At 47.8% G+C, this 11,665-nt stretch overlaps 1 protein-coding gene across 1 annotated transcript; it reads left to right on the top strand.

Annotated features, from left to right (window-relative positions):
* The first annotated feature begins 535 nt into the window (after nucleotides 1-535).
* On the top strand, nucleotides 536-8,763 carry LOC138367998 (uncharacterized). The gene is made up of 6 exons (XM_069330289.1): nucleotides 536-630; nucleotides 3,934-4,591; nucleotides 5,274-5,794; nucleotides 6,476-7,082; nucleotides 7,323-7,702; nucleotides 8,124-8,763. Exons 1-6 carry the CDS (start codon nucleotides 536-538, stop codon nucleotides 8,761-8,763), a joined length of 2,901 nt encoding a protein of 966 aa, XP_069186390.1.
* Nucleotides 8,764-11,665: the final 2,902 nt, after the last annotated feature.

Below are 11,665 nucleotides of genomic sequence, written 5' to 3'. Positions count from 1 at the left end.
CAGGGTGAGAAGAGAAGCAGAGAAAAGTTATGAAAATGATATAGCAAACAAAGACAAGACCGAATCAAAGCTACTCCACAGTCACATCAGAAAGAAAACAACAGTGAAAGAACAGGTAGTGAAACTTAAAACAGGCAAGAACAGATATACAGAGAATGACAAAGAGGTGTGAGAAGACCTCAACAAGTGGTTCCAGGAGGACTTCACAACAGAACAAGGTGAGGTCACTGTGCTAGGAGAAAGGGAAATAAACCAGGCGGCTTTGGAAGGGTTCGAAATTTCGAGAGAGGAGGTCAAAAGACACCTGCTGGATTTGGATGTTAGAAAGGCTGTTGGTTCAGACGTGATCTCGCCATGGGTACTGAAAGAGAGTGAAGAGGCACTTTGCTTGCCACTCTCCATAGTGTATAGTAGGACACTTGAGTTAGGAGACCTTCCAGAAATATGGAAGACGGCAAATGTGGTCCCAATATACGAAAAAGGGCGACAGGCATGAGGCACTGAACTACAGGGAAGTGTCTTTGACTTGTATACCATGCAAAGTGATGGAGAAGATCGTGAGAAAAAAACTGGTAGCACATTTGGAGACAAGGGACTTCGTGGCAAATCGCCAACATGGGTTCAGGGAGGGTAAATCTTGCCTGACTCGCTTAATAGAATTCTACGACCAGGTGACAAAGATTAAGCAAGAAGGAGAGGGCTGGGTGGACTGCATTTTCTTGGATTGTCGGAAAGCCTTTGACACAGTACCGCATAAGAGGCTGGTACATAAGCTGGAGAGACAGGCAGGTGTAGCTCCAAAGGTGCTCCAGTGGATTAAGGAGTGCCTAAACAATAGGAAGCAGAGAGTTACGGTGAGGGGTGAGACTTCCGATTTGCGTGAAGTCACCAGTGGAGTCCCACAGGGCTCTGCACGCGGTCCTATCTTGTTTCTGATATATGTAAATGATCTCCCGGAGGGTATAGATTCATTTCTCTCAATGTTTGCGGACGATGCCAAAATTATGAGAAGGATTAAGACAGAAGAGGACTGTTTGAGGCTTCAAGAAGACCTAGACAAGCTGAAGGAATGGTCGAACAAATGGTTGTTAGAGTTTAACCCAACCAAATGTAATGTAATGAAGATAGGTGTAGGGAGCAGGAGGCCAGATACAAGGTATCATCTGGGAGAGGAAATTCTTCAGGAGTCAGAGAAAGAAAAAGACTTGGGGGTTGATATCACGCCAGACCTGTCTCTTGCAGCCTATATCCAGAGGATAACATCAGCGGCATATGCCCGGCTGGCCTACATACGAACGGCATTCAGAAACTTATGTAAAGAATCATTCAGAACTTTGTATACCACATATGTCAGGCCATTCCTGGAGTATGCAGCCCCAGCATGGAGTCCATATCTAAGCAAGGATATGACTAAACTGGAAAAGGATCAAAGATTTGCCACCAGACTAGTACCTGAGCTGAGAGGTATGAGCTACGAGGAAAGACAACGGGAATTAAACCTCAGTTCGCTAGAAGAAGGAAGAGTTAGGGGGGACATGAAGGGAATTAATAGGGTAGATAAAGCCAGGCTATTTAACACAAGAGGCACACGCACAAGGAGACACAGGAGTGCCCAAATGAGCCACAAAGATATTAGAAAGAACTTTTTTAGTGTCAGAGTGGTTGACAAATGGAATGCATTAGGCAGTGGTGTGGTGTAGGCTGACTCCATACACAGTTTCAATTGTAGATATGATAGAGCCCAATAGCCTCAGGAATCTGTACACCTGTTGATTGACAGTTGAGAGGCGGGACCAAAGAACCAGAGCTCAACCCCTGCAAACACAACTAGGTGAGTACAGCATTATTATCTTCACCATCCTAGCAGCATCCTCATCAGCACCATCCAACGCAGCATCATCATCTTAACCATCTATGCAGCATCCTCATCTTCACCATCCCCTGCATCATCCTTATTTTCACCATCTGCATATCAACCTCATCTTCACTATCCCCTACAGCATCCTCATCTACACCATCCCCGGCAGCATCCTCATCTTTACCATCCCCGCAGCATCCTCATATTCACCATCTTCACAGCATCCTCATATTCACCATCTTCGTAGCATCCTCATCTTTACTATCCCAACAGCATCCTCATCCTGACCATCTTTACACCATACTCATGTTCATCACCCCCAAAATCCTCATCTTCACGATATCTGCAGCATCCTCATCTTAACCATCTCCGAAGCATCGTCATCTTCACCATTCCCCGCAGCATCCTCATCTTCACCATTCCCTGAAACATCCTCATCTTCACTATCCTCACAGCAATTTCATCTTCACGATCCCCGCAGCATCGTCATCTTCACCATTCCCGCAGAAACCTCATCTTCACCATCTCCTGTAGCATTCGCATCTTCAACATCCCCACGGCGTCCTCACATCTTCACCATCCCCGCAGCATCCTCATTTTCACAAACCCCGCATCATCCTAATCTTCACCATCCTTTGCATTATCCTCATCGTCACTATCACCTTTATCATGCTCATCTTCACCATCCCTACAGAATTCTCAGTTTGATCATCCCCGTTGCGTCCTCATCTTCACCATCCTTGTTGCATCCATATCTGCAATATCCCCCGCAGCATGCTCACCTTCACCATCCCCTGCAGCATTCTTACCTTCACCATTGCCGCTGCATCCACATCTTCACCATCTTCGTAGCATCATCATCTTCACCATCCTCACAGCATCCTCATCTTTACCATCTCTGCAGCATCCTCATATTCACCATTTTCGCAGCATCCTCATCTTCCCAATCCTAACAGCATCCTCATCTTGACCATCCTTACACCATCCACATCTTCATCACCTCCAACATCCTCATCTTCACTATCCCCGCAGCATCCTAATCTTCATTATTTCTATAGCGTCCTCATCTTCACCATCCCCTGCAGCATTCTTATCTTTACAATTATCGTAGCATCCTCATCTTCACTATCCCTGAAGCATCTTTATCTTCACTATCTCTGCAGCATTCTCATCTTCACCATCCCCCACCAACATCCTCGTCTTCACCATCCTCGCAGCATCCGAATCTTAAATATCCCTGCAGCATCCTCATCTTCACCATCCCCTTAGCATCGTCATCTTCACTATCCCAGCAGCAACCTCATCTTCACCCTTCCCGCAGCTTCCTCATCTTCATCATTCCCCGCAGCATCCTTATCTTCACTATCACATGCAGCATCCTCATTTTCACCATCCCCAAAGCATCCTCATCCTCACCATCCCTGCATCATCCTCATCTTGACCATCCCTGCAGCATCTTAATCTTCACCGTCCCCACAGCATCCTCATCTTCACAATCCCCCCTCAATCTTAATCTTCACCATCCTCTGCAGCATTTCTATCTTCACCATCGTTGCAGCGTCCTCATCTTCACCGTCCCGGTAGCAACTTAATATTCACCATGCGCTAAACATCATCATCTTCACCATCCTCGCAGCACCCTCATGATCACTATCCCTGAAGCCTTCTTCCATATCCCCCGCAGCATGCTCATCTTCACCATCCCCTGCAGCATTCTTACCTTCACCATTGCCGCTGCATCCTCATCTTCACCATCTTCGTAGCATCAACGTCTTCATCATCTCCACAGCATCCTCATCTTTACCATCTCTGCAACATCATCATATTCACCATTTTCGCAGCATCCTCATCTTCCCAATCCTAACCGCATCCTCATCTTGACCATCCTTACACCATCCTCATCTTCATCACCTACAACATCCTCATCTTCACCATCTAAGCAGCATCCACATCTTCACCATATCTGCAGCATTTTCATCTTCACCATCCCCGTAGCATCCTCATCTTCACAATCTGAACAGCATCATCATTTCCACCATCCCATACAACATCCTCATCTTCACTATCCCTTGAAGCATCCTCATCTTCACCATCTTCGCAGCATCCTCATCTTCACCATCCCCACAGCATCCTCATCTTCACCATCTTCGCAGCATCCTCATCTTCACCATCCCCTGTACCTTTCGCATCTTCACCATCCCCTGTACCTTTCGCATCTTCACCATCCCTGCAGTGTCCTCATCTTCACGATTCTCGCAACATCCTCATTTTCACCATCTCCGCTGCATCCTCATCTTCACCGTCCCCGCAGAATACTCATCATCACCATCCACGCAGCATCCTCATCTCTACCATCCTCGCAGCAATCTCATCTTCACCATCCCCGCAGCATCCTCATCTTCAGAATCCCCCGCAGCATCTTTATCTTCACTATCACCTGTAGCATCATCATTTTTACCCTCCTTACAGCATCCTCATCCTCACCATCCCCGCCGAATCCTCATCTCCACAGTCTCCCGCAGCATCCTCATCTTCAGCATCACCTGTTGCATCCTCTTCTTCTCCATCCCCGCAGCATCCTCATCTTCACCATATCTGCAGCATTTTCATCTTCACCATCCCCGTAGCATTCTCATCTTCACCTTCACCTGCAGAATCCTCATCTTCACAATCTGCACAGCATCGTCATTTTCACCATCCCCTACAACATCCTCATCTTCACCATCCCCTGAAGCATCCTCATCTTGACCATCCCCACAGCATCCTAATCTTCACCATCCCCTAAGCATCCTCATCATCATTATCCTCCCTTAAACCTAACCATCATCATCCCCTGCAGCATCCCCATCTTCACCATCCTTGCAGCATCCTTATCTTCACCATCCCGGCAACAACCTAATATTCACCATCCCCGAAACATCATCATCTTCACCATCCTCGCAGCATCTTCATATTTACCATCCCCGCAACAATCCCATCTTCATCCTCCCCGCAGCATCCTCATCTTCACCATATCTGCAGCATTTTCATCTTCACCATCCCCGTAGCATTCTCATCTTCACCTTCACCTGCAGAATCCTCATCTTCACAATCTGCACAGCATCGTCATTTTCACCATCCCCTACAACATCCTCATCTTCACCATCCCCTGAAGCATCCTCATCTTGACCATCCCCACAGCATCCTAATCTTCACCATCCCCTAAGCATCCTCATCATCATTATCCTCCCTTAAACTTAACCATCATCATCCCCTGCAGCATCCCCATCTTCACCATCCTTGCAGCATCCTCATCTTCACCATCCCGGCAACAACCTAATATTCACCATCCCCGAAACATCATCATCTTCACCATCCTCGCAGCATCTTCATATTTACCATCCCCGCAACAATCCCATCTTCATCCTCCCCACAGCATCCTCATCTTCACTATTCCCGCAGCATCCTCATCTCCATCATAACCACAGCATCCTCATCTTCACGATCCTCGCAAATTCCTCATTTTCACCATCTCCGCTGCATCCTCATCTTCACCATCCTGGCAGCATCCTCATCTTCACCGTTCCCGCAGAATTCTCATCTTCATTATCCCCGTAGCGTCCTCATCTTCATCTTCCTAGTAACATCATCATCTTCACAATCCTCGCAGGATCCTCACGTTCATCATCTCCGCAGAATTTTCATCTTCACCATCCCATGCAGCATCTTCATATTCACCATCCAATGCAGCATTCTCATCTTCACCATCTTCGTTGCATCCTCATCTTCATCATCACCCACCAACATCCTCATCTTCACCATCCCCGCATCATCGTTATCTCCAGCATTACCTGGAGCATTCTCATCTTCACCATCCTCACAGCATTCTCATCTTCACAATCCAGCAGCATCGTCATCTTCACCATCCTCGCACAAACCTCATCTTCACTATCCCCTGTAGCATGCGCATCTTCAACATCCCTATGGCATCCTCATCTTAACAAACCCAGCATCATCCTAATATTCACCATCCTCCGCATCATCACTATCACCTGTATCATGCTCATCTTCACTATCCCTGCAGAATTCTCAACTTCATCATCCTCGTTGCGTCCTCATCTTCACCATCCATGTAGCATCCACATCACTATCTCCCGCAGCATCCTCCTCATCTTTAACATCACTTGTAGCATTCTCTTTTTAACCATCCTCCACAGCACCGTCACATTGGCCATCCCCGCAGCATCCCAAGCTTCACCATCCCCACAGCATCCTCATCTTCACCGTCCCCCTGAATCCTAATCTTCAGCATCCTCTGCAGCATCCCCATCTTCACCATCCTTGCAGCATCTTCATCTTCACCTTCCCGGCAGCAACCTTACATTCACCATCCCTGAAACATCATCCTCTTCACCATCATCGCAGCATCCTCTTGTTCACTATCCCCGCAGCATTCTCATCTTCACCAACCCCACAACATCCTAATCTTCACTATTTTTTTGTAGCGTCCTCGTTTTCACCATCGCTTATCAGTATCCTCATCTTCACACTCCCTTGCAGCATTCGTATCTTTACCATCCCCGCTGCATCCTAGTCTTCACAAACTTCGTAGCATCCTAATTTTCACCATCACCACAGCATTCTCATCTTCACTATCCCAGCAGCATCTTCATCTTCACTATCCCTGCAGCATCTTTATCTTCACAATCTGCGCAGCATCCTCATCTTCACGATCCCAGCAACATCCTCATCTTCACCATCCAAGCAGCATCCTCATCTTTACCTTTCCCGCCGCATTCTCATCTTCACCATCCCCGCAGCTTCCTCATCTTCATCATCCCTCGCAGCATCCTTATCTTTACTATCACCTGTAGCATCCTCATTTTCACCATCCTGGCAGCATCCTCATCTTCACCATCCCCGCAGAATCCTCATCTTCATCATATCCCGCAGCATCCTCATCTTCAGCATCACCTGTAGCATCCTTTTCTTCACCATCCCCGCAGTATCGTTATTTGCACCATCCCTGCAGCATCCTCATCTTCACCATTCCCTGTACCATACTCATCTTCACCATCTTCGCAGCATCCTCATCCAAGCAGCTTCGTCATCTTCACCATCCTCATCTTCACCAATCCCTGTACCTTCCGCATCTTCACCATCCCCGCAGCATCCTCATCTTCACCCTCCCCGCAGCATCCTCATCTTCACCATCCTCGCAGGTTTCTCATCTTCATTATCCCCCGTAACCTTCTTATCTTCACTATTACATGTAGCATCCTCATTTTTATCATCCCCACAGCATCCTCATCTTCACCATCTCCGCAGAATCCTCATCTTCACCATCCCCTGCAGTATTCTTACTTTCATAATTACCGCTGCATCCTCATCCTCACCATCTTCATAGCATCATCATCTTCAACATCCTCACAGCATCCTCATCTTTACCATCCCCGCAGCATCCTCATATTCGCTATTTTCGCAGAATCCTCATTTTCCCAATCCCAACAGTATCCTCATCTTGACCATCCTTACACCATCCTCATCTTCATCAACTCCACCATCCTCATCTTCACCATCCCCGCAGCATCTTCAGCTTCACCATATCTGCAGCATCTTCATCTTCCCCATCCCTGTAGCATCCTCATCTTCACCATCACCTGCAGAATCCTCATCTTCAGAATCTCCGCAGCATCGTCATCTTCACCATCCCTTGCAACATCCTCATCATCACCATCCCCTGATGCATCCTCATCTTCACCATCCTCATCTTCATGATCCCCACAGCATCGTCATCTTCACTATCCCCACAGAGACCTCATCTTCACCATCCCCTGTAGCATCCGTATCTTCAACATCTCCGCAGTATCCTCATCTTCACCATCCCAACACCATCCTCATCTTCACAATCCCCGCATCATCCTAATCTTCACCATCCCCCCACTGATCCTCATCTTCACCATCCCCTGCAACATGCTTATCTTCACCATCCCCTGAAGCATCCTCATCTTGACCATCCTTGAAGCATCTTAATCTTCACCATCCCCTCATCATCCTCATCATCACCATCCCTCCTGAATTATATTCTTCATCATCCCCTGCAGCATCCCCATCTTCACCATCCTTACAGCATCTTCATCTTCACCATCCCGGCAGCAACCTAACATTCACCACCTCCGAAACATCATCATCCTCACCATCCTCGCAGCATCCTCATATTCACCATCCCCGCAACAATCCCATCTTCATCCTCCCCGCAGCATCTTCATCTTCATTATTCCCACAGCAACCTCATCGTCACCATACCCACAGCATCCTCATCTTCACCATCTTCCGCAGAATCCTCATCTTCACCATCCCCAGCTGCATTCTTATTTTCACTATTACCGCAGAATATTCATCTTTACCATCTTCGTAGCATCCTCATCGTCTTCATCCCCTCAGCATCCTCATCTTCACCATCCTCGCAGCATCCTCATCTTCACCATCCCCCACCAACATCCTCGTCTTCAACATCCCCACAGCTTCTTAATAATCACCATTCCTGCAGCATCCTCATCTTCAACATCCCCTGCAGCATCCTCAACTTAACCATCTTCGCAGCATCCTCATCTTCACCATCCCCACATTATTGTTATCTTCACCATCCCCGCAGCATCCTCATCTTCACCATTCCCTGTACCTTTTGCATCTTCACCATCCCCGCAGCATCCTCATCTTCACGATCCCCGCAACATCCTCTTTTTCACTATCCTCGCTGCATCCGCATCTTCACCATCCCCGCAGCATCCTCATCTTCATCATCCCCCGCAGCATCCTTATCTTTACTATCACCTGTAGCATCCTCTTCTCCACCACCCACACAGTATCGTCATTTTCACCATCCCTGCAGCATCCTCATCTTGACCATCCCTGCAGCAGCCTAATCTTCACCATTTCCACAGCATCCTCATCTTCACAGTCCCCCTGAATTTTAATCTTCACCAATCCCCCTGAATCCTAATCCTCTCCATCCCCATTTTCACCATCCTTGCAGCATCCTCATCTTCACCATCCCCCCACAGCATCCTTAACTTCACCTTCCCCTGCAGCATTCTTATCTTCACCATTACCACTGCATCCTCTTCTTCACCATCTTCGTAGCATCCTCATCTTCACCATCCCCACAGCATCCTCATCTTCACCATCCCTGCAGCATCCTCGTCTTCACTATGTCCGCAGCATCCTCATCTTCATATCCCCCAGCATCCTCATCTTCACCATCCCCTGCAGCATTCTTATCTTCACCATTACTGCTGCATCCTAATCTTCGCCATCCCCACAGCATCCTCATCTTCACCATCCCCCTGAATCCTACTCTTCACCATCCCCCTGAATCCTAATTTTCACCATCCCCATCTTCACCATCCTTGCAGCATCCTCATCTTCACCATCCCCCCACAGCATCCTTAACTTCACCTTCCCCTGCAGCATTCTTATCTTCACCATTACCACTGCATCCTAATCGTCGCCATCCCCACAGCATCCTGATCTTCACCATCCCCGGAGCATCCTAATCTTCACCATCCCTGCAGCATCCTCATCTTCACTATCCCCGCAGCATCCTCATTTTCACCTTCTTGAGGTTATCTTGAGTTGATTTCGGGGCTTTAGTGTCCCCGCGGCCCGGTCCTTGACCAGGCCTCCACCCCCAGGAAGCAGCCCGTGACAGCTGACTAACACCCAGGTACCTATTTACTGCTAGGTAACAGGGGCATTCAGGGTGAAAGAAACTTTGCCCATTTGTTTCTGCCTCGTGCGGGAATCGAACCCGCGCCACAGAATTACGAGTCCTGCGCGCTAATCCACCAGGCTACGAGGCCCCAGCATCCTCCCTTCCGGAGTGTTGTCACCTAGTTTCTCTGCCTTAGATTTCTGTGCGGATAATTTTATCCCTGAAAACCAGCATTGCGTCGCTAGTTGGTGAAGCAATATTTCCTCTTATGTCACCAGTTGACAGTGTATGGTTGTGAAGGAAGGGTTGTGTCAGTGTCACTGTTCTTGCTTCGCCTCCAGTCACTGTTGCCACCCTTACTTCACCATTAGTCACTGCCAACACTACCTTCACCACTCACAACTGCCATTGACAGTTCCACCCTCACTAAATTACCACTTGATCTTAGATAGCATTATGACCTCGTTACCTTCAAAACTGAAAAGAATTAACCAAAACATTTGTTCTGGTCTTGTGAATATCAAGAGTATATTTCGTTGATTTCTCGGCCCTTCGACTTTATTATTCATGAGTGCAGTCGGTGGATGGAGGGTTTGGGTATCCTTGTTGATGGTGGTGATAGCCTCAACTACTTACCGTGAGTGGGGGCGGGTGGAGATGACCAAGATGGAGCTGAGTATGCTCCAGGACCAAGCAGCAGACTGGCAGAGCCAGCAGACAGGACTGCTGTACCTAGCACGTACCCTAGCCTCCTTGATGGGGTTAATCCCACAACTGCCCCAGCTAGACTCAGCGCTCCTCGACTCCCCAGACGACGACTCCGCCTGGCACTGGATAGCATCACACACACGGTTGAGTGAAATTCTTCAGCAGATTGAGGAGCTAAAGAAGTTTCTGTGGCAGGTTGGTGAGGAACCACGGCGCCTGAGTAAGCCAGCCTAGCTGACTTTTCTCATAATAATTAGCGGTCTTCTCCTAATGAGTTAGACATGCGAGATGGTCGTTGATTGGGTAACTGGTGATGACATGTCGAGAAACTAGCTGGAATATAATGATCATTCGAGTAAGGAGCTTCAGTATGAGACCCACACGTGTGATGGTGAAGATATGAATGATGAGAGTTGAAGGATCTATAAGAAGGCTGGTGAAGGGTCCGGTCTACTAGAGATAGTGCGTGGCCTATAGGTGTGCCTGTGACCCTAGTGAAGGGGGGGGGGGGGATGTTTGTGTGTGTGTGTGTGTGTGAACCGAGGGGTCGGAGGGAGGGAGGGAGGGTTTTTTGAGTGTCATCATCACACTCAGTCACACTCAATTAGGTGAGTGTACTCACCTAATTGTGTTCACCTAATTGTGCTTGCGGGGGTTGATCTCTGGCTCTTTTGTTCCGCCTCTCAACTGTCAATCAACTGGTGTACAGATTCCTGAGCCTACTGGGCTCTATCATATCTATATTTGAAACTGTGTATGGAGTCAGCCTCTACCACTTCACTGCCTAATGCATTCCACCATCCTGGCAGCATCCGGGATGGTGGAATGCAGTTAACCTGTTAACTACTCTGACACAAAAATTTCTTTCTAACGTCCCTTTGGCTCATGTGGGTACTCAGTTTCCACCCGTGTCCCCTTGTTCGCGTCCCACCAGAGTTGAATAGTTTATCCTTGTCTACCCTGTCAATTTCCCTGAGGATTTTGTAGGTAGTGATCATGTCTCCCCCTTACTCTTCTGGTTCTTAGCGTCGAAAGGTGCATTTCCCGCAGCTTTTCTTCGTAACTCACGCCTCTTAGTTCTGGGACTAAGACCTCTGCTCTTTTTCCAGCTTCGTCTTGTGCTTGCCAAGGTACGGGCTCCATGCTGGGGCTGCATACTCCAGGATTGGTCTTACATATGTGATATACTAGATTCTGAATGGTACCTTACACAGGTTCCTGAAGGCTGATCTGATGTTAGCCAGCCTCGTATATGCCGCAGACGTTATTCTTTTTATGTGGACTTCAGGAGACAGGTTTGGTGTGATATCAACTCCTAGATCTTTCTCTGTCCATTTCATGAAGTAGTTCATCTCTATACTGTATCCTGTGTCTGGCTTCCTTTTTCCACTGCCTAGTTTCATTAC

Source organism: Procambarus clarkii, chromosome 24, assembly GCF_040958095.1.
Source record: "Procambarus clarkii isolate CNS0578487 chromosome 24, FALCON_Pclarkii_2.0, whole genome shotgun sequence".
Lineage (NCBI taxonomy): Eukaryota > Metazoa > Arthropoda > Malacostraca > Decapoda > Cambaridae > Procambarus > Procambarus clarkii.
This window is presented reverse-complemented; position numbering and strand designations above follow the sequence as displayed.